We start from the raw sequence: 24,265 nt of genomic DNA on the forward strand, positions 1-24,265 counted from the left end.
CACGGATAGTGCTGAATTTATGTATAGTCTTTCATTAATATATGTTGATTGTGTTTTTAACACATTTATGTATAGTCTTTCATTAATATATGTTGATTGTGTTTTTAACACATTTATGTATAGTCTTTCATTAATATATGTTGATTGTGTTTTTAGCTCCGCCCACAACTCCAGCGCCTCAATTGCCAGTCATTCACCCTGCTTCTCCTGAAGGTGAGTCTCGGTTATCTCATTGTCAGTAATATATTTGTCATCCTATAGCTCGTAGATCATTTTCCAATGCATTATGAGTCAGCAGCAACTTATTTTAGGCCAACATTAATTTGGAGAAGGCTGGATCATGTTGTCTTCTAGAGAGAGAAAAAATAGAAATCGATACAACGGACTGTTTCTACCAAAAACAAAAGCCTACTGGAAAGCTGTGCTTCTCTTCATTGCTATTTTAACACAACCTCATTTGTGTGAATGTTTCATTCATGCAGGTTTTATTCTACTGCGAATCATCAAACAACAAAGACATGTTTTTGTGTAATTGCAGTACCCGGACTCTGCTATATCAGTGGTCGTGGCCACTTCACGACGTTCGACCATCAGGAATACAGCTTTTACGGCACTTGTTCCTACAAGGCTTTGATTGACAACTCGAACGTTAAGCAGATATTCCAGGTGGTGCTGAACAATGACAAAAACTGTGACATCAACGCACCATGCACCAAGTCTGTCGACGTCAATGTTGACGGCAAGAAAGTGCATCTTGGACAAGAAGTTGCGTCGCGTCACGGGTTTGTTAAAGTAGACGGAGTCACAGAGAACTTGCCATACACCAAGAGCTGGCCCAATATCCGGCAGGTGAGCGTAACTGTCAACAGTAACCGATAACGTAACTGTCAATAGTAGCTGATAGCGTTTTGTGCCGGCTTTCTTGTTCAACAACAAAAGGGTACCTATTAACCCGTGAGCATATCTTAAGTATCAGAGCAACTAATACAGCACAAAGACATCTCTATATATGAAACATATGCTATGCGATATATCCTATGAGACCACAGTTTCGTAAAAACTATTTGTGGACGGAACGACTTTACTTGTAGACGAACTTGGCGATCTGTGCCTTGGCTTGTACTATCTAACTATAATGCCTACCAGTAAAAAAAAGGCTCCAAACAGCGTTCTGTATCTTGGTCTGTTCTATCGGAAGAAAGTTGTTCTTTTATCATCTTGTTTACTAATCGTCTTCTCGGGTCAACAGGCTGGAAAGTACGTTATCGTTCGAACGTCTGACGAAGTTCTCATCTACTTTGACGGTTCTGAAGAGCTGATGATCAAAGTACCAGATTCCTACAAGACCGTCAACAGCTCTGACACCCGCCTAAAGGGTCTCTGCGGTAATTACGACGGTAACAACACCAACGACTTCATCGGGCTTGACGGGACGACTTACACCAAGGACAACATCAACGACTTCGGTGTGTCCATGCTGGATGACCCCTTGTGTACAAATCCGCCTAAACCTCCATCGGGATGCTATTCCGAGGTTGCGGGCGACGTGTTTTCAGCAATGCAAAACGCCGAGAAAATGTGCAGTGTCATCCAGTCAGACGCGTTTTCGGCCTGCCGCTCAAAGGTCGGTCTCTCAGGGGGCGTAAAATTTGAAAACATGCTTTTGAAGGGGGTTAATCTCCCTGTCCATAATACAGCTTGGGCAGGTTAAAGCTGGCCATGCATCATGGGAGGGTTAAGCCGGCATTGCATCATGGGTAGGGTAAAGCTGGCCATGCAAGATGGGCAGGGTTAAGCCGGCAATGCATGATGGGTAGGGAAACGCTGCCCTTGCATCATGGGTAGGGTAAAACTGGCCATGCAAGATGGGCAGGTTTAAGCCGGCAATGCATCATGGGTAGGGTAAAGCTGGCCATGCATCATGGGCAGAGTTAAGCCGGTATTGCATCATGGGTAGGATAAAGCTAGATTGCAACATGGTCAGGGATAAGCCGGCATTGCATCATGGGTAGGTTAAAGCTGTCATGCATCATGGGCAGGGTTAAGTCTGCATTGCATCATGGGTAGGGTAAAGCGGGTACGCAATATTGGCAGGGTTAAGCTGGCAGTGCATCATGGGCAGGGTAAAGCTGACAATATTTTATCGATATGGTTAAATGGATCATTGAGTGCGTTTTTTTTAATCTAACGGTTTGTTTCATTGTTCCAAGGTTGACTTTAGGGACTTCAAGGCTCAGTGTATCGCTGATGTGTGCGCGTGCAACTCGACCTCCAGGTCTGACTGCATGTGCAACGTCCTGTCCACCTACTCCAAAGCCTGCGCATGGAACCACAACATCACTCTGTCATGGAGAAGCCCAAGCTTATGCCGTAAGTACTCAATATTGACGCCGCATGCACTCAGTATTGACGCCGAATGTACTCAGTATTGACGTCGCATGTACTCAACATCGACGCCGAATGTACTCAGTATTGACGCCGCATGCACTCAGTATTGACGCCTTAAGTACTTAGTAATTAACCCTTATGTACTCAGTATTGATGCCATGGGTACACTAGAAAAGCGATTAGAGGCCGGGCGATTTCGCTGCCAACATTTTGCGAATTTTTAAGTGTCAAACTAAACAATGTGATTCCCTTACTGTTTGCTTATGTCTGTATTTTTTATTTGTTTAGCTGTGACTTGCCCTAGCGGCATGGAACACAGTGAGTGCAATTCTGCTTGCCCACGTGATTGCAGCAACATGAACTCGGACCCTAACGCGTGTAATTCCAAATGCGTGGATGGATGTTTCTGTCCGGAGGGCAAGATACAGGATCGCGGCAAATGCGTGGACCCAGGGCAATGTTCCTGCTACCATTCAGGGATCCCATACGCTCACGGAGCTATCCGCAAGACGGAATGCAGCTCTTGGTAAGAGCTGAAGCGACTGGCTCACGAGTTTGTAATGACTGCTACACGAGTTTCTAACGACTGCCATTCCAGTTCCTGACGACTGTTATACGAGTTTTTAATGACTGCTACACGAGTATCTATTGACCGCTACACGGGTTTCTAACGACTGCCATACCAGTTACTGACTACTTCTATACGAGTTTTTACGACTGCTACACGAATTTCTATTGACTGCTTCACGAGTTTGTAACAACTGCAAGCCCAAGAAAAAAAGGTTACAACATCAAGGGTCAAGGGTTTTACCCTGCCTAACTCATTGCAACGTTGTTTTGTACATCATGAACATTTATAATACAATCCCTTTTGAATGATGTTTTCTAAAAGGATTTGAAGTAACAGTTAGTTTCTCACTGTGTAGCGTCTTGGAAAGTGTCTTGCATCAAGGTAATCGTATTCCAAAGCAACACCTCTGGCCATTATTCTTAGACCACAAACGGTCAATTGTAAGGACAATAACAATTACATTTCTGATTACTTTTACGGTTTAGCTGCTGGTTACTTTCTACTTTAACATTTTTTTTACTGTTTTACAGCCTGTGTAACGGGGGTATGTGGAATTGTACCGACACACCCTGTTCTGGTGAGTAGACACTTTTTCCCTTTTGTTATTCATCTCCGTACTTGTTTTTCTTTTCGTTGTGTAAATATCTTGCGACTTCCTCTTTTCCAGGCACTTGTACAATGGTCGGCAACTCCCACTTCACCACCTTCGACAGCAGGTCTTACAGTATGCACGGCCAGTGTGACTATGTCCTTTCTGAGCACTGTCACTTCTCCAACGACACCACCAAGCAGTTCACTATCCATATCAAGATCTCAAGCGATGGCAGTCGTCAACTGATTGTCAGCCTTGCTGGGGCCACGCCTGTTACCCTGGGTGGGGTAGAAGGTTCTCCCACTGTACTGAACTCCAATGGCAAAGCCACGTCTCACATCCTGAGTGTCGAGCATATCGGTGTCCAGAACGTCCTTGTGCACGCTTACGCCGGCCTGACAATCCTTTGGACGGGTTATAATGCTTACATCACGGTCGGCCCTGACTTTAAAAGCCAGACTTGTGGTCTTTGTGGCACGTTCAACCAGAACGATGCGGACGACTTTCACACAAGAGATGGGGACAACGAAGCGGATGCGTACGCATTCGCCCAAGAGTGGCAAGTGGTCAGCAGTGTGGCAGCGTCCAACTGCCATCGCAGTAACTGGAACCAGCTAGACCAGCCATGCAGCACGTACTCCAGCAACGAGGGCTACGCAAAGTCGGGTTGCAATGCCATTATTGACCTTAACGGTCCGTTTAAGGCATGCCATCGCTATGTGCCCCCGCAAGATATGTACCAGAAGTGCGTCAAAGACGGATGCATGTGCAAGGACTGCCTTTGCTCGGTTGCTGCAGCCTACGCTAAAGCTTGTGCCGACAAAGGCATTGTGATTGATGGCTGGCGAGACACCATTTCTGTTTGCAAACCCAGTGAGTAGAAAATAAATCCTTTTTTCAGGCAACGACTTTATCTTTACTCCCCAACATGCAAGATTCTTTAAATTAAAATTAAAATAGCTTGCAAATTTATATTTTAGGGTTCAGTTTTATCTACTCATTAATCGCGTTCCTACTATTTGACAGAATTTGTGTGCCCTGCTGGAACTGTACTAAAGCAATGTAACAGAGACCCATTAACAAGGAAACTTCGTTGCCCGTCCACGTGTGATGACCTCGCTAATGTGACCGACACATGTCCCAGGTAAACCACAAAACTTAATGGCTTTATCTGAACTCCCTATTTAAAAAAAGCTTACCTTACACACATCAAATAGCTTTTGATCCTAAACAATAATATGCTTCTAAGAAAAATATTGACCAGTCTTAGCAATAGACATTAGACGTTTTCACACTATATGATTCGCATACTTACTATGAACAATCTCCAAGCCTCAAAATATTTCTGGGTATTAGCTATATTGACACATTGGCGTCACCAGGCTAAGCTTCGCAAATAAGAGGTTTAAAATGGGCCTTGATAAGATCTAATACGGAGTTCCCGTTTTTCACCGCACTTTAATATTGGGTGTCTTAAAAGAACCGCTGGCCCACGGTATCATCTTTATTGACCGTACTTACACACTCGTGATTGTAAACTGTTCAGTTAAAGTCAGACACGGAAAAAGACTAAAAACATATTTCACTTTACTTCACGTTACTTATGCATTGTTTGGTGTCTTTTAGTCGAAGGTGCGTCGAGGGGTGCTACTGTGAGAAGGAAGGAGAACTGATGAACAACGAACACAAGTGTGTCGACAAGACGCAGTGTCCATGTTACTTTGGCGACACCATGTACAAATACGGCGAGATTCGCAAAGATCGATGCAACAACTGCACTTGCAAAGGCGGAGTCTTTGATTGTACCAATGTTGACTGCGAGGGTGAGTGGCCAGAATATGGACGTTATGTTTGCGTACGTCATTCTACTTGGACCAGATATAAGTAATATTACAGAGGCAGAGACAAGATTTAAGCTTTTCTTGCCGTATCTTTTATATTCCACTTAGAGTAGAAAGACCGCCCTGTGCTCTTTATCATTTTTAGGGGGGGATATTTCGTGAGTAGTCTGACGATAAATAGCAAATTTTTAAAAGTTCCCATGTCCCAAAAGCCCATCCTTACATGGTATCACGAAAACAAACATCCCCTATATTCTGTGTCTTTGGCCTTGATCACATTCTACCTGCTCTCGCGTAATTTCAATTAAAGCAATTCCAGCTGCAAGAATCAGATCAGATTCCCAAATGTATTTTTTTAACTTGTTGCCTCCAGCGATGTGCTTAACAAGGGGTCTTGTCTATTCGGACTGCGGTATTACATGTGAAAACCTTCACCCCATCAATGGCGGGGAGAGGCCGTGCGTTTCGGGATGCTACTGTCCGGATGGACTTATAATGCACGACAATGGAACGTGTGTCCAAAGCATGCAATGCCAATGTAAACACAACAACAAATACTACGACGCTGGAGCCATTTCACCTACCGACTGTTCAAGGTAAGGGTTCGTGCACATAGGGTTTTCGTGCCAAAAATTTGGATGAATAATATGTTGGCTAGAGTAAGGTCTGAGACCGAATCATCGCCACTAGAAGATGTCATTTATTTCCTTTTATGAATATTTACAGAATACAGATAGTAGTTGCCGAGGTCAACCGGTTAAATAGTGACGCTTAGATTGCATTGATTGTGTCACATTTACGAAGTTGAAAATGGGAATGTCTAGCATAACGCTATCACAGTTTAAACTTTATTTCTAAGGTCATCATCACCTCTATGACAAACTTCTCTGTAAAGCGAATAGGCATTAACACTCTCTGACTTCTATTTGTCCAGGAAGTGCCGAGGTGATCGTTACTGGGAGCAACTAGCTGGCATCCAAGCCCAGCCAGAGTACGAGTGCTCGGCGTTCGGTAAAGGCCATTACCGCACCTTCGATGGAATGCTTTATAACTTTGAAAGTGAAGGCTGCGGGTAAGTGCGATCCTAAGTCGTGTCGCTTTTATTATTGACTCAATTTGAGATCACTAATATAATTCAATGCCACCAGCATATTTCTCCTCACCCCATTACATTGCTCACTACTTTCCATTAACCATCTTCCCATCTAGCCTTCTTCCACATATTGTTATCGTTATCTCTCGTTCCCTCTCCTTAGCTTTGTCTTGCCTAAACTTTGCTTCAATCACTCCAATTTTATTTTAATCTTTGATTGTTTTGGGATCTCTCTTCCTTGCCTATCCTAACCTTGCCTTACCACCTAAAGGTCCCAAGCAATCAAAACATGTCACGAAGTTCATGTCACTTTTTACCTTCCAACGCCCCCTTGCTCCTTTATTCTATTTGCCGTTGTTTCGCATATTTACGATCTTCTTCATAGGTACACCTTCATGGAACACGAGGATGTCAAGGTTGTTGTCAAGAACATGAAGTGCGTCAACTCGTTCGAGCTTCAAATGTGCAAAGAGGTCACCATAACTCTGGTGAAGGAGAACGTGGAAGTTGTGATGATGCAAAAGTCATTTACGCTCAAACGCAATGGAATTGATACTGCATACAATCCCGGGTCGTACCCACCGCCCTGCAAGCCATTCCTCAACACTTACATGAACACACTTGAGATATTCCAAGTTGGTCTGTTCATGATCGTCCGAATTGTCGACAGGGTCAACCCGAATCACATCAAGTTTGAGGTAAGCATGCAGAGAAGTATTTATGTGTAGTGTAGGTAAACCAGGTATTCAAGATGTCAGCTTTGTCTTAGTTGCTAGTGGCGCCTTTAGATGGGTGACGGCGAAACAAAAAAAAAGCAACATTCCTTGTGTGAAATATCTGTATCAACTTGATAATTTTAATCCTTTTATTTTATTTTTCTCTCTCGAAATTTTAGATTAGATTTGATCAGGGTACTCGAGTGTACGTCATGGCTAATACTGATTACAAGGGTACCGTGCAAGGTCTCTGTGGTAATTTTGATGGCAAGGACTCCAACGACAAACGCACATCTACCGGAAGCATTGCCACGTCCATCCCAGAGTTTGCCGATTCCTGGAGGGTGGGTAGCGCTTGTCTGGATACCAAAACCGTTTCGCCTTGCGTTCTCTACCCCGACAGAAAACCATGGGCCGACAAAGGTAATTCACCCTAACATTATAGTTAAATTCAAATTTTACCAAATGACTGAACGCGCTGTTTGAATTTATTACAGGTTGTGAGGAAATTCGAGCAAACCCGAACTTTACCATCTGTCATGACGCGGTCAACCCTGCCCCCTACATCGAGGCGTGTAAATACGAGACGTGTATGAGTCACATGGGCGGAGACTGTGGGGCCTTTTGCTCCGCCATCGCCGCTTACGTCAGGGCCTGTAACCGTTATGGTATTTCCATCCTGTGGAGACGAGAAGGATTCTGTGGTAAGAAAATAAACATGCCAATGAATAAGTCATTTGATATTAGTTCGCTGTGCCTTTTGTCTGAAACAAGGTTTTTTTCCAGAACTTCCTTGCTGCCGTCCTTGTGCGAATAGCGGAGGATACATAGCAGATAACAAACTTCCGTATTCCTGCTTACAAAAGCCTAAGAACTGTGATGAAGTAGGAAATCGGTGTTGTAGGGGAGCCAGGGTTGAAGGTTGTTCATGTCCCCCGAATGAGTTCTTTAACGGAATTAAGTGCGTCCCTCTCAACGAGACATGTAATGACACCTGTGCATCGAGTATTTACATTCCAAGCTCTACGCCTACAACAAGTATCCCAACAACAACAAGCGTCCCAACCACAAAAATATCTACACCAACAACATCTGTTTCCACACCAACAACCAAGGTCTCTACCCCAACGACAACATCGGTGTCAACACCAACAACCAAGGTGTCAACACCAACAACCAAGGTGTCTACACCGGTAACAACATCTGTGTCAACACCAACAACCAAGGTGTCTACACCAGTAACTACATCTGTGTCAACACCAACAACCAAGGTCTCCACACCAACAACCAAGTTGTCTACACCAGTAACAACATCTGTGTCAACACCAACAACCAAGGTGTCAACACCAACAACCAAGGTTTCGACACCAGTCACGACATCTGTGTCCACACCAACAACCAAAGTCTCTACACCAACAACCAAGGTGTCTACACCAGTGACAACATCTGTATCTACACCAACAACCAAGGTTTCCACACCAACGACCAAGGTGTCCACACCAGTGACAACGTCCGTGTCCACACCAACAACCAAGGTTTCGACACCAGTCACGACAACTATGTCCACACCAACAACCAAGGTGTCCACACCAACAACTAAGGTTTCGACACCAGTCACGACATCTGTGTCCACACCAACAACCAAGGTGTCAACACCAACAACCAAGGTTTCGACACCAGTCACGACATCTGTGTCCACACCAACAACCAAGGTGTCCACACCAACAACAAAGGTGTCCACACCAACAACCAAAGTGTCTACCCCAACAACCAAGGTCTCTACACCAGTCACAACATCTGTATCTACACCAACGACCAAGGTGTCCACACCAACAACCAAAGCTTCGACACCAGTGACAACATCTGTGTCCACACCAACCACCAAGGTCTCTACCCCAGTTACAACATCTGTGTCCACACCAACAACCAAAGTGTCTACCCCAACAACCAAGGTCTCTACACCAGTCACAACATCTGTATCAACACCAACAACTAAGGTGTCTACACCAACAACCAAGGTGTCAACACCAACAACCAAGGTTTCGACACCAGTCACGACATCTGTGTCCACACCAACAACCAAGGTGTCTACACCAGTGACAACATCTGTATCTACACCAACAACCAAGGTGTCCACACCAACGACCAAGGTGTCCACACCAGTGACAACGTCCGTGTCCACACCAACAACCAAGGTTTCGACACCAGTCACGACAACTGTGTCCACACCAACAACCAAGGTGTCCACACCAACAACTAAGGTTTCGACACCAGTCACGACATCTGTGTCCACACCAACAACCAAGGTGTCAACACCAACAACCAAGGTTTCGACACCAGTCACGACATCTGTGTCCACACCAACAACCAAGGTGTCCACACCAACAACAAAGGTGTCCACACCAACAACCAAAGTGTCTACCCCAACAACCAAGGTGTCAACACCAACAACCAAAGCTTCGACACCAGTGACAACATCTGTGTCCACACCAACCACCAAGGTCTCTACCCCAGTTACAACATCTGTGTCCACACCAACAACCAAAGTGTCTACCCCAACAACCAAGGTCTCTACACCAGTCACAACATCTGTATCAACACCAACAACTAAGGTGTCTACACCAACAACAAAGGTTTCCACACCGGTGACAACATCTGTGTCCACACCAACAACCAAAGTGTCCACACCAACAACCAAGGTCTCTACCCCAGTTACAACATCTGTGTCCACACCAACCACCAAGGTGTCTACACCAGTGACAACATCTGTATCTACACCAACAACCAAGGTGTCAACACCAACAACAAGAGTGTCCACACCAGTAACAACATCTGTGTCAACACCAACAACCAAGGTGTCAACACCAACAACCAAGGTTTCAACGCCAACAACCAAAGTGTCCACACCAGTCACAACATCTGTGTCAACACCAACAACCAAGGTGTCTACACCAGTGACAACATCTGTGTCCACACCAACAACTAAGGTTTCAACACCAACAACCAAGATTTCGACACCAGTGACAACATCTGTGTCCACACCAACAACCAAGGTCTCCACACCAACAACCAAGGTGTCCACACCAACAACCAAGGTTTCGACACCAGTAACAACATCTGTGTCCACACCAACTACCAAAGTGTCCACACCAACAACCAAGGTTTCCACATCCTCATCGTGAGTATTTTAACTGGAGCAATTTGATTTAGAAAAAAACAAAAAATTGTTACAAGTGTCATATTTTACAGACACTACATATTAGATTATTTTATCGAATTGTTTGTCTGACTTGAAACAGGTTGGGCGTTTTGTTACATAAACGCAAAATTCTTAAGATACGAATTGTTACATCCGTTTTTTTTACACGTGCTTTCCCTAAGATCATACTCCACTGACAAAGTGACCTATTGGTCACTAAAACTCCATTTGCTATGCAAACGGAAAGCGTTACAATTGGGTCTCCTCTCGACGGAGAATGTGAACCAAAATATATCTCACATCTGTATTTTGTAAAGAGTTCGAGTGATTCGGAAGCTGTAAGTGGTTGTTTATATATAATTGCATTAGAACTCGCATCAATGAACATATAAAGGATACTTAGTATATATAACTTGGTTACTTTTACAATTATCGTTCTTTCAATTGGGTGGCTTATTTTCAAGTAAATTAACCTTCCTTTGAAGAACTTTTGACGGTACCACTCTTAACAAGTGCACTTGGGAAACAAAAACAAACAAAAAATACACTAGGCAATATTTAATAATAAGTAACCTGGTTTCTTACTGTGTTTACGAAGGCAAGGTAAGATTAAGCAAAGATAAGATAAAATAAGATAAGGTGAGGTGAGGTGAGTTGTGATGCGATGGTGTAATGTAATACAACGTAATTTAATGTAATCTAATGTAATACATTTTCAGCGTAACGAAATCTTCATTTGTACACGTCAGTCAACCATCCATTCAAGAATCATTTTCTACATTCATCCCCTCATCTCTAAGAACCAGCATTCTACTCACCACGACTTCAAGGTCGATTGGCTGGCCAAGGTATAAACTCTTTTAGGAGAGATATAACTGTTAAATGTGATTCGAGTGTGAAACTAGAGGGCTAAAACGTTTTGAAATAACACGACAAAAACAAATACATCCATCTTTGTTAAATGACCGTTGATCTGTCAGATAAATGGAAGGTTGTAGTCAGTCTTAAGTTTCTAGGTTTTCTATTGCACTATTAGTACCCATTACTATGTATGAATGTACCACAATTAAAGATTTAAGATTTATTGTTAATTTATAATATCACAACATAGTGAAGTGGTTTTTATTAAAATAGTTTTATCTGCAAGCTTAGAATTACTGGATTACGTTTAGACTAATTGTAGTAGGCTTCTACAGAATATTTTTTTCTGTCCTTCATTTTTAATAAACTAAAGCTAAATCTAGTATTATGCATGGGCCAAGTCTAATGAAACTTGCTGTCGTTGCTTTTATGTAGTACATCCATACGGCTCATGTCCATAAGAAATAGCACTATCACTCGATCCTTATTAATGAATTAAACAATAGTGTGGTTTTCAAAAAGCCGTGAAATACTATTTAGTTTATTTAGTACTAATTCACTGTAATGTCTTTATTCTATTATATTCTGGCTTGACTATTAAACTTTAACAATTACATTTCGTTGCACGGGATTTTGAAAACCACTCTATACATTTCACTCTTTAGTATGATGACAAAGATATCAACGCCAACAACAAAAATATCTACCCCAACCACCAAGGTCTCAACACCAGTGACTACATCTGTGTCCACACCAACAACCAAGGTGTCCACACCAACAACCAAGGTGTCAACACCGGTAACAACATCTGTGTCCACACCAACAACAAAGGTATCCACACTAACAACCAAGGTCTCAACACCAACAACCAAGGCATCCACACCAACAACCAAGGTGTCTACACCAGTGACAACATCTGTGTCCACACCAACAACCAAGGTGTCCACACCAACAACCAAGGTGTCAACACCGGTAACAACATCTGTGTCCACACCAACAACAAAGGTATCCACACCAACAACCAAGGTCTCAACACCAACAACCAAGGTATCCACACCAACAACCAAGGTGTCTACACCAGTGACAACATCTGTGTCTACACCTACAACGAAGGTGTCCACGCCAACAACCAAGGTGTCTACCCCGGTGACAACCTCTGTGTCCACACCAACAACCAAGGTGTCGACACCAACAACCTTTATACCAAGGTGAAAACTGTTTTGAATTTTTTTTAATCTCCCCATGTTTAAAATTTCATGGAACACATATTTTTTAACTCTGTTTTTAAGATAGGCTTGCATGTATGGCGTCACATCTCCGCCAAAATTCATGGTTGCGTATTTTCACTATGATTTACATTTTACATGCAATACTGTCCTTTCAATGTTCTACTTTACAAATTCAACTTTGCTTATTCGTAATTGAACTATGTGTATTTTGTCTTAGAAATTTGACACTCTTGTCGTATAATTTTTCATTGTTTTAAATACGGCATGGTCTTGGATTTGACATGGTTTTAAATTTGGCATGGTTTTGAATTTGGCGTAAGTTTTCATCCGCCATGGTTTTTAATTCGGCGTGTTCTTGGATTCGGCGTAGTATTGAATTGGGCATGGTTTTAGATTCGGCATGGTTTCGAATTTGGCGGCTCAAACAGTACCGCATTCCAGTACTTCTCTGGTCTGCGGGCTCATTTCCTGTCCCCCACCCGAAAGGGATGTTTTGTCACTTTCGTCTTAACGGGGGTGGGAACATCGACCTGACCCACTCCCCCAACAGTAGGATTTGACGCTTAGCAGTCCGCACGTTCTGCCTCGAGAAATAACCAGAGACTTATTTCGTGGAATAGGTACGTACATATAATTCTATATAAGTCTACTTAGAGATCTGACTTGCGATTCACTATAAAATGAGTAAGCATGAAGTATTAACTAAAGAAACTTTAGTTTTAAGCTTAATTTTTTCGCCTGAATTCAAAGACAATTTCAGCCGGACCGAGATAAAAGTTTATAAGACTCACAGAGAGCCCGTGATTTACTTTTTAGAGACTCAGAATGATGTAGAAGTCTTTGTGCTTTAACCAATGATTTGTAGGTAGCTGTTTGTATACGCTTACTCACAGGCTTACCAACCTCTCAGTCAGTCTCTAGTCAATCCCAGTACTAGCTCGAATATTTTCACGATTGATGAGTAACGCGGGAAAAAATCGTCCCAAATTTTTCTGCTGTCAAATTTGTCGAACTAGTTGTGCTGGGATTATTTTTGGGGAGCTGGAGCGGATGCTTGGGGAAAAAAGTCGTCCCGATCGGTTATGCGGGCAATTAATTATTTATTATTTTAATCCTGGCCCGGCTGAAATTGTCGTTGAATTCAGGCAGAAAAGTAAGCTTAAAACTAAAGTTTCTTTCGGTAATACTTTAAAGCTTACTTATTTTATAGTGATTCGTAAGTCAGATCTCTTAGAAGTAGACTTCAGAATAATATGTACGTACCTATTTCACGAAATAAGTCTCTTGTTATTTCTCGAGGTAGAACGTGCGGACTGCTAAGCGTCAAATCCTACTGTTGGGGGAGGGGGTCAGGTCGATGTACCCACCCCCGTTAAGACGAAAGTGACAAAGCATCCCTTTTGGGTGGGGGACAGGAAATAAGCCCGCAGACCAGAGAAGTACTCGACTGCGGTACTGTTTGAGATGCCGAATTCAAAACCATGCCGAATCTAAAACCATGCCCAATTCAAAACCATGCCGAATCCAAGAACACGCCGAATTCAAAACCATACCGAATTTGAAACCATGCTGAATCCAAAACTACGCTGAATTCACAACCATGCCAAATTAAAACTTACGCCAAATTCAAAACAATGCCAAATCCAAGAACATGCCGAATTTAATACCATGACAAATTCCACGACAAGAATGTCACACAGTTTAATTACGAATAAGCAAAGTTGAATTTGTAAAGTAGAACATTGAAAGGACAGCATTGCATTAAAATGTGAATCATAGTAAAAATACGAAAAGTTTCATAAAATACGCAACCATGAATTTTGGCGGAGATGGGACGCCATATGCATGAGCTCATAGTGGAATTGTTAAAATCTCATGCTATGCTATTCACTAATCAGCTGAAGCGTCGTTGTCTTTTGTGCGTAAATTGGATGGTTTGGAATGACAAGGCATGGAAGCAAGCGGGATTTCTTTTCCATTTAAATATTTGTTTACCAGGGGTAGAAAGCTTGTTGACAAGTTCATGTTTGATTATTGTGTATTAAAACATAGTTTTGGTTTATGCCACCTTGAAAAAGTCTTTGATACTGGGAAGCTTGTCGGACAGCATTGTAAAACGACCCTAAAATAGTTGTTATCTCAACGCTTCGCAATTATTCACATTGACGTATCATCCAGCCCCTAAAATGTTTTGAAGAATTTTAATAAAAGAACATCGTAAGAATTAAAATACAACCACTCAAAATGTCACATGCTTCTACATTAACCGATTTTCTCAGTTAGTGATTTTCGTGAAGGATACCAGCCTCGTGTTTTTAGACCGTAAGAGTTTACAAGCGACTTTCTACCCAATACTAGGTTGCTAAATACACTTACAGAAAACAAACAACCCCGTGCCAAAAACTGGGCATTAAGATGATCTGAAAGATAAAAAGCTACCTGATGACACCATAAAATGAAAAACAACAACTTCTTAGTCTCCCTGCGGTATAAACCCTACAATAAACAATATTTTTTAAACCTTATTTCAGCATCAAGACACAGACCCCTGGAGCGTCATCGCATATCAAGGTCTCCACGGCGATAACCAAGTCTAGATTATCACTCCCATCCACATTCATTTCAACTCCTGGTCTACCGACAGCACACCCTCCATCGACCAAGGTGTCAACACCAGTGACGACATCTGTGTCCACACCAACAACTAAGGTGTCCACACCAACAACGAAGGTGTCAACACCAACAACCAAGGTTTCCACACCAGTAACAACATCTGTGTCAACCCCAACAACTAAGGTGTCAACACCAACAACCAAGGTCTCGACACCAGTGACGACATCTGTGTCCACACCAACAACGAAGGTGTCAACACCAACAACCAAGGTTTCCACACCAGTGACAACATCTGTGTCTACCCCAACAACTAAGGTGTCCACACCAACAACGAAGGTGTCAACACCAACAACCAAGGTTTCAACACCGGTGACAACATCTGTGTCCACCCCAACAACTAAGGTGTCTACCCCAACAACCAAGGTTTCAACACCAACAACCAAGGTCTCTACCCCAGTGACCACTTCTGTGTCAACACCAACAACAAAAGTTTCAACACCAACAACCAAGGTCTCAAGACCAACAACCAGGGTTTCGACACCAGTCACGACATCTGTGTCCACACCAACAACCAAGGTTTCAACGCCAACAACCAAGGTCTCTACCCCAGTAACAACATCTGTGTCCACACCAACAACCAAGGTCTCTACCCCAGTTACAACATCTGTGTCCACGCCAACAACCAAGGTGTCTACCCCAACAACTAAAGTGTCGACACCAGTGACCACATCTGTGTCAACACCAACAACCAAAGTTTCAACACCAACAACCAAGGTCTCAACACCAACAACCAAGGTTTCGACACCAGTCACGACATCTGTGTCCACACCGACAACCAAGGTGTCAACACCAACAACCAAGGTGTCAACACCAACAACCAAGGTCTCTACCCCAGTAACAACATCTGTGTCCACACCAACAACCAAGGTGTCCACACCAACAACCAAAGTTTCGACACCAGTCACAACATCTGTGTCTACACCAACAACCAAGGTGTCAACACCAACGACCAAAGTGTCGACACCAGTGACCACTTCTGTGTCAACACCAACAACTAAAGTTTCAACACCAACAACCAAGGTGTCAACACCAACAACCAAGGTCTCTACCCCAGTAACAACATCTGTGTCCACACCAACAACCAAGGTGTCCACACCAACAACCAAAGTTTCGACACCAGTCACAACATCTGTGTCTACACCAACAACCAAGGTGTCAACACCAACGACCAAAGTGTCGACACCAGTGACCACTTCTGTGTCAACACCAACAACTAAAGTTTCAACACCAACAACCAAGGTCTCAAGACCAACAACCAAGGTCTCTACCCCAGTTACAACATCTGTGTCCACACCAACAACCAAGGTGTCTACCCCAACAACTAAAGTGTCGACACCAGTGACCACATCTGTGTCAACACCAACAACCAAAGTTTCAACACCAACAACCAAGGTCTCAACACCAACAACCAAGGTTTCGACACCAGTCACGACATCTGTGTCCACACCGACAACCAAGGTGTCAACACCAACGACCAAAGTGTCGACACCAGTGACCACTTCTGTGTCAACACCAACAACTAAAGTTTCAACACCAACAACCAAGGTCTCAACACCAACAACCAGGGTTTCGACACCAGTCACGACATCTGTGTCCACACCAACAACCAAGGTGTCAACGCCAACAACCAAGGTCTCTACCCCAGTAACAACATCTGTGTCCACACCAACATCCAAGGTGTCCACACCAACAACCAAAGTTTCGACACCAGTCACAACATCTGTGTCTACACCAACAACCAAGGTCTCAACACCAACAACAAAAGTTTCCACCCCAGTTACAACATCTGTGTCAACACCAACAACCAAGGTGTCTACCCCAACAACCAAAGTGTCTACTCCCACAAGTAAAGTGTCGACACCAGTAACCACATCTGTGTCAACACCAACAACCAAAGTTTCAACACCAACAACCAAGGTCTCAACACCAACAACCAGGGTTTCGACACCAGTCACGACATCTGTGTCCACACCAACAACCAAGGTGTCAACGCCAACAACCAAGGTCTCTACCCCAGTAACAACATCTGTGTCCACACCAACATCCAAGGTGTCCACACCAACAACCAAGGTTTCGACACCAGTCACAACATCTGTGTCTACACCAACAACCAAGGTCTCAACACCAACAACAAAAGTGTCCACACCAGTTACAACATCTGTGTCAACACCAACAACCAAGGTATCAACACCAACAACTAAGGTGTCAACGCCAACAACCAAAGTGTCTACTCCCACAACTAAAGTGTCCACACCAGTCACAACATCTGTGTCAACACCAACAACCAAGTTGTCAACGCCAACATCGTAAGTGATGTTTCATGTTACGGTTCACTTCCCCAAGTGTGTCAAGATATTTTAGGTGAAGTTAAAATGTCCTATCACTAACCGTGCGCTTAAATTAACGAAATGCGTCTTATTTCATTTAGCACATATCGATGTCAAGATCTTTTATTTCTCTGTTGTAATATGCAAATTTTGCTTCTACCTATGCTTTGCCGGCTAACATTTGATTGAGAGTCAAATCGCTCAAAAGGAGATATTTTTACGTTTGGTTCTAGTTCAACACCAACTAAGGCCGAATACTCCTTATCGATCATTCAGACAGTTTATGGACATTCTGAGTATTTTGTTTATTAGTAGTGCGCCCCTGTAAGTGAGTTATCCTATTTTCTAGTAATTTAACATTCAATTGGATAATTTTTTACACTTTCACACTAAAACTCCTGAATTAGAATAAAAGAAAATTATTTTCTTTCTGTGTTTATGAATGTAAGGAAAGGTTAAGCAATCTAAGGTAAAACAACATAAGGTGAGTGGTAGTGAGGTGACAAGTTGTAATAAGGTGAGGTGGAACTGTAATACAACTTTAACGTAATCTAATGTAATACTCTTTCAGCGTAACGAAATCTTCATTTGTACACGTCAGTCAACCATCCATTCAAGAATCATTTTCTACATTCATCCCCTCATCTTTAAGAACAAGCATACTACTCACCACGACTTCAAGGTCGATTGGCTGGCCAAGGTATAACAACAGACCATAACAACAACACCTGATAATTTATTTGTATTGGTTTCCAATAACAATATCGACACATTCCTGTTTCAGTATGATGACGAGGAAATCGACACCAACTACTAAGGTTTCTACTCCAGTCACAACATCAGTATCAACACCAACAACCAAGGTATCTACCCCAGTAACAAAGGTGTCGACACCAGTGACCACATCTGTGTCCACACCAACAACAAAGGTTTCAACGCCAACAACCAAGGTTTCGACACCAGTCACGACATCTGTGTCCACACCAACAACCAAGGTGTCCACACCAACAACCAAGGTTTCGACACCAGTCACAACATCTGTGTCCACACCAACAACCAAGGTCTCCACACCAACAACCAAGGTATCGACACCAACAACAAAAGTGTCCACACCAGTTACAACATCTGTGTCAACACCAACAACCAAGGTTTCAACGCCAACAACCAAGGTTTCTACACCAGTCACGACATCTGTGTCCACACCAACAACCAAGGTGTCCACACCAACAACAAAGGTTTCTACACCAGTCACGACATCTGTGTCCACACCAACAACCAAGGTCTCAACACCAACAACCAAGCTTTCTACACCAGTCACGACATCTGTGTCAACACCAACAACCAAAGTGTCCACACCAACAACAAAGGTTTCGACACCAGTCACAACATCTGTGTCCACACCAACAACCAAGGTGTCCACACCAACAACCAAGGTTTCGACACCAACAACCAAAGTGTCTACTCCAACAACGAAAGTGTCTACTCCGACAACTAAAGTTTCAACACCAGTCACGACATCTGTGTCCACACCAACAACCAAGGTTTCGACACCAACAACCAAGGTTTCAACACCAGTGACAACATCTTTGTCAACACCAACAACCAAGGTCTCAACACCAACAACCAAGGTTTCTACACCAGTCACGACATCTGTGTCCACACCAACAACCAAGGTGTCCACACCAACAACCAAGGTTTCTACACCAGTCACGACATCTGTGTCCACACCAACAACCAAGGTCTCCACACCAACAACCAAGGTATCAACACCAACAACAAAAGTGTCCATACCAGTTACAACATCTGTGTCAACACCAACAACCAAGGTTTCAACGCCAACAACCAAGGCTTCTACACCAGTCACGACATCTCTGTCCACACCAACAACCAAGGTGTCCACACCAACAACCAAGGTTTCTACACCAGTCACGACATCTGTGTCCACACCAACAACCAAGGTCTCAACACCAACAACCAAGGTTTCTACGCCAGTCACGACATCTGTGTCCACACCAACAACCAAGGTCTCAACACCAACAACAAAAGTGTCCACCCCAGTTACAACATCTGTGTCAACACCAACAACCAAGGTGTCCACACCAACAACAAAGGTTTCGACACCAGTCACAACATCTGTGTCCACACCAACAACCAAGGTGTCCACACCAACAACCAAGGTTTCGACACCAACAACCAAAGTGTCTACTCCAACAACGAAAGTGTCTACTCCGACAACTAAAGTTTCAACACCAGTCACGACATCTGTGTCCACACCAACAACCAAGGTTTCGACACCAACAACCAAGGTTTCGACACCAGTGACAACATCTTTGTCAACACCAACAACAAAGGTGTCAACACCAACAACAAAGGTCTCTACCCCGGTGACAACATCCGTGTCCACACCAACAACCAAGGTGTCTACCCCGACAACGAAAGTGTCTACTCCGACAACGAAAGTATCGACACCAGTGACAACATCTGTGTCCACACCAACAACCAAGGTTTCAACGCCAACAACCAAGGTGTCGACACCAGTGACAACATCTGTGTCAACACCAACAACCAAGGTGTCAACACCAACAACCAAGGTCTCTACCCCAGTGACAACATCTGTGTCAACACCAACGACCAAGGTGTCTACCCCAACAACCAAAGTGTCTACTCCAACAACCAAAGTGTCGACACCAGTTGGGACAACCAAGGTGTCAACACCAACAACCAAGGTCTCAACACCGGTGACAACATCCGTGTCCACACCAACAACGAAGGTGTCAACACCAACAACCAAGGTCTCTACCCCAGTGACAACATCTGTGTCAACACCAACAACCAAGGTGTCTACCCCAACAACCAAAGTGTCTACTCCAACAACCAAAGTGTCGACACCAGTGACCACATCTGTGTCCACACCAACAACCAAGGTGTCCACACCAACAACAAAGGTGTCAACACCAACAACCAAGGTCTCTACCCCAGTGACAACATCTGTGTCAACACCAACGACCAAGGTGTCTACCCCAACAACCAAAGTGTCTACTCCAACAACCAAAGTGTCGACACCAGTTGGGACAACCAAGGTGTCCACACCAACAACCAAGGTTTCAACGCCAACAACCAAGGTTTCGACACCAGTGACAACATCTGTGTCAACACCAACAACCAAGGTGTCAACACCAACAACCAAGGTCTCTACCCCAGTGACAACATCTGTGTCAACACTAACGACCAAGGTGTCTACCCCAACAACCAAAGTGTCTACTCCAACAACCAAAGTGTCGACACCAGTTGGGACGACCAAGGTGTCAACACCAACAACCAAGGTCTCAACACCAGTGACAACATCCGTGTCAACACCAACAACGAAGGTGTCAACACCAACAACCAAAGTCTCTACCCCAGTGACAACATCTGTGTCAACACCAACGACCAAGGTGTCTACCCCAACAACCAAAGTGTCTACTCCAACAACCAAAGTGTCGACACCAGTGACCACATCTGTGTCCACACCAACAACCAAGGTGTCCACACCAACAACAAAGGTGTCAACACCAACAACCAAGGTCTCTACCCCAGTGACAACATCTGTGTCAACACCAACGACCAAGGTGTCTACCCCAACAACCAAAGTGTCTACTCCAACAACCAAAGTGTCGACACCAGTTGGGACAACCAAGGTGTCAACACCAACAACCAAGGTCTCAACACCAGTGACAACATCCGTGTCCACACCAACAACAAAGGTGTCAACACCAACAACCAAAGTCTCTACCCCAGTGACAACATCTGTGTCAACACCAACGACCAAGGTGTCTACCCCAACAACCAAAGTGTCTACTCCAACAACCAAAGTGTCGACACCAGTGACCACATCTGTGTCCACACCAACAACCAAGGTGTCCACACCAACAACCAAGGTGTCCACGCCAACAAGCAAGGTCTCAACACCAACAACCAAGGTTTCGACACCAGTAACAACATCTGTGTCCACACCAACAACCAAGGTCTCTACACCAACAACCAAGGTGTCAACACCAACAACGAAGGTCTCTACCCCAGTTACAACATCTGTGTCAACACCAACAACCAAGGTCTCTACCCCAACAACAAAGGTGTCCACACCAACAACAAAGGTCTCGACCCCGGTGACAACAATAATACATAGGTAAGATATATTTTGAGCTGGCAAGCTCTTACTGCCCTTTTCAAATTCTAGTACTACTACTGCTACTAATGTTGAAGGGCTACATGTGCGGAGCGAATGAAAATATTGTTTTAATTGTCTAAATGCATTTACGGGAAAGTTAGACATTACTTTTTTTCAGTAAACTGAATGTATACTTTTTGTATTCTAGATTACTTTTATTGTCGCATAACAATCCTAGATCCTCGCAGTCCATGTAAACAGAGAAAAAACACGTTTCAAAGGTGTATGTACGCGTAAACGCAGCAAATCCTCGCTCCCTTTTCTAACACGATTACTGTAATTTTGAGGGAGAGTCTCGACTGGAAGCTATTATTTATACACAGTTTCGGGTATGTAGGTATACAACGGGGGCCTAGAGGGAGCAGTTGGCAGAGCGTCGCTCTGTAGTACCTGTGCCTCTCAACAATGGCATCCGGGCTCGATTCCCGGTTCCGACGTGAGCAGAGTTAGTTGGTTACGCTTTTGCTCCCAGAGACTTTTTCCGGGTTCTCCAGTTTTCCTTCTTCCACAAAATAAACAATTTCGATCATAGTTGCGTTCGGTCAGAAATGAGTTGTATTGTTACTGACTGAGGCGCCGTCCCGTGCCTTCAACTCCACCACGTCTGAACCTGCGCTTTCGTAATTCAGCATCTAGCTTCAATAAGGGTGACTGGCTAATCCAACTCATTTTTTCTATACCAAACCTGGGCATTATCGAAGCTTACTTCCACCATAACTCCGAATTTAATGAAAAAGTTGTTATACAGCTTGAATTTGTCCAAGAAACCTTTTTTCCATATAAATTCTTTGCTCGTGTTTTTTATCTTTCTTCCTCTTCGGGTGCAAACCATTTGTACGGGTACAGTATTCTTATTCATAAGCAAAGAATTTTGCCTGGATTATGGCTGTTTACACAGAAACATTTATATATAATCAGTTTGTTTTGCGATTCTTCTATAGACCGATACCTACACCAAAATGACTAAACCCCGGATTAAGTAATAAATTCCAAATACTCTTACTAGTAATATTGATAAACTACTTCACCGTTATCGTATATACACAACTTTTGTTGCGCCTATTTAAAAATTTCCACAATGAGCATCTAAATATAAACAAAAAAAACATGGGGCACGTCTCTCGAATGACCAGTAAAGTATTAATAGCCGAATTCGTTGTTGCCCGCCCCCGTTTTCAAGACTCGAAAATTTGCTCGTTTTCTAATCCGTCGATCATCACATCTCAGCATAAAAACCACTCGCCAACGCAGTTTTTGGATAAGCTGGAGTCATGTTTTTAACCGAAGCCTGATTTTACACCCCGCCCCTCCATAGATTGACGGATCTGAAAACGCAACCAATTTTTCGAGTTTTGAAAATAGGGAGCGCGAAACAACGAATTTTAGTATAAGTTACGGAAATTTGAATTCAATGAGGTAATGTTGAAGTCAATGAGGTAATCCCACTCTCTCACTCACTCCTACCAGATACTGTACCTCTCCAAGTTACAGTCTCTAATCGAAATAGTGATGGAGCGAAAACGTTTATATTATCGTATTGGCATGAACAATTTATCTTAAAACCTTTTCCAGCATCAAGACACAAACGCCTGGTGGTTCGTCACACATCCAGGTCTCCACGGCGATAACCAAGTCTAAAGTATCACTCCCATCCACATTCATTTCAACTCCTGGTTTACCGACAGCACACCCTCCATCGACCAAGGTGTCAACACCAGTCACAACATCTGTGTCAACACCAACAACCAAGGTTTCAACACCAACAACCAAGGTGTCCACACCAGTCACTACATCTGTGTCTACACCAACAACCAAGGTGTCTACACCAGTCACAACGTCCGTGTCTACACCAACAACCAAGGTGTCAACACCAACAACCAAGGTCTCAACACCAACAACCAAGGTGTCTACCCCAGTGACAACATCTGTGTCCACACCAACGACCAAGGTGTCAACACCAACAACCAAGGTCTCAACACCAACAACAAAGATCTCTACCCCAGTCACAACATCTGTGTCCACACCAACAACTAAGGTGTCCACACCAACAACCAAGGTCTCAACACCAACAACCAAGGTGTCTACCCCAGTCACAACATCTGTGTCCACACCGACAACCAAGGTCTCAACACCAACAACAAAGGTCTCAACACCAACAACCAAGGTCTCAACACCAGTCACAACATCTGTATCTACACCAACAACCAAGGTCTCAACACCAACAACAAAAGTGTCCACACCAGTGACAACATCTGTGTCCACACCAACGACCAAGGTGTCAACACCAACGACCAAGGTGTCAACACCAACAACCAAGGTATCAACACCAACAACCAAGGTCTCAACACCAACAACCAAGGTCTCAACACCAACAACCAAGGTCTCTACCCCAGTAACAACATCTGTGTCCACACCAACAACCAAGGTGTCAACACCAACAACAAAGGTATCAACACCAACAACCAAGGTGTCTACACCAGTGACAACATCTGTGTCCACACCAACAACTAAGGTTTCAACACCAACGACCAAGGTGTCAACACCAACAACCAAGGTATCTACCCCAGT

The 24,265-nt window shown here is 43.6% G+C and overlaps 1 protein-coding gene across 50 annotated transcripts in view; it reads left to right on the forward strand.

The window, feature by feature from the left end:
- The window catches only part of LOC5516164 (mucin-2), a 45,731-nt gene that overhangs the window by 7,198 nt on the left and 14,268 nt on the right, over nucleotides 1-24,265 (forward strand). For 9 of the 50 annotated variants that reach the window (XM_048723506.1, XM_048723457.1, XM_048723468.1 and 6 more), the window contains exons 14-31: nucleotides 157-213; nucleotides 539-849; nucleotides 1,250-1,624; nucleotides 2,211-2,370; nucleotides 2,677-2,914; nucleotides 3,490-3,536; nucleotides 3,627-4,424; nucleotides 4,578-4,695; nucleotides 5,178-5,374; nucleotides 5,766-5,988; nucleotides 6,327-6,464; nucleotides 6,871-7,183; nucleotides 7,381-7,624; nucleotides 7,699-7,905; nucleotides 7,988-8,583; nucleotides 15,200-15,658; nucleotides 18,705-19,052; nucleotides 19,251-21,326. In XM_048723506.1, the coding sequence (XP_048579463.1) occupies nucleotides 157-213; nucleotides 539-849; nucleotides 1,250-1,624; nucleotides 2,211-2,370; nucleotides 2,677-2,914; nucleotides 3,490-3,536; nucleotides 3,627-4,424; nucleotides 4,578-4,695; nucleotides 5,178-5,374; nucleotides 5,766-5,988; nucleotides 6,327-6,464; nucleotides 6,871-7,183; nucleotides 7,381-7,624; nucleotides 7,699-7,905; nucleotides 7,988-8,583; nucleotides 15,200-15,658; nucleotides 18,705-19,052; nucleotides 19,251-21,326 (6,905 nt within the window). Of the gene's footprint in view, nucleotides 1-156; nucleotides 214-538; nucleotides 850-1,249; nucleotides 1,625-2,210; nucleotides 2,371-2,676; nucleotides 2,915-3,489; nucleotides 3,537-3,626; nucleotides 4,425-4,577; nucleotides 4,696-5,177; nucleotides 5,375-5,765; nucleotides 5,989-6,326; nucleotides 6,465-6,870; nucleotides 7,184-7,380; nucleotides 7,625-7,698; nucleotides 7,906-7,987; nucleotides 8,586-8,762; nucleotides 9,463-15,199; nucleotides 17,000-18,704; nucleotides 19,053-19,097; nucleotides 19,185-19,250; nucleotides 21,327-24,265 lie in introns of all 50 variants that reach the window. The other 41 variants (XM_048723491.1, XM_048723493.1, XM_048723496.1 and 38 more) reach the window with 36 other exon arrangements.

The sequence above is a fragment of the Nematostella vectensis genome, chromosome 2 (assembly GCF_932526225.1).
Source record: "Nematostella vectensis chromosome 2, jaNemVect1.1, whole genome shotgun sequence".
Classification (NCBI taxonomy): Eukaryota; Metazoa; Cnidaria; class Anthozoa; order Actiniaria; family Edwardsiidae; genus Nematostella; species Nematostella vectensis.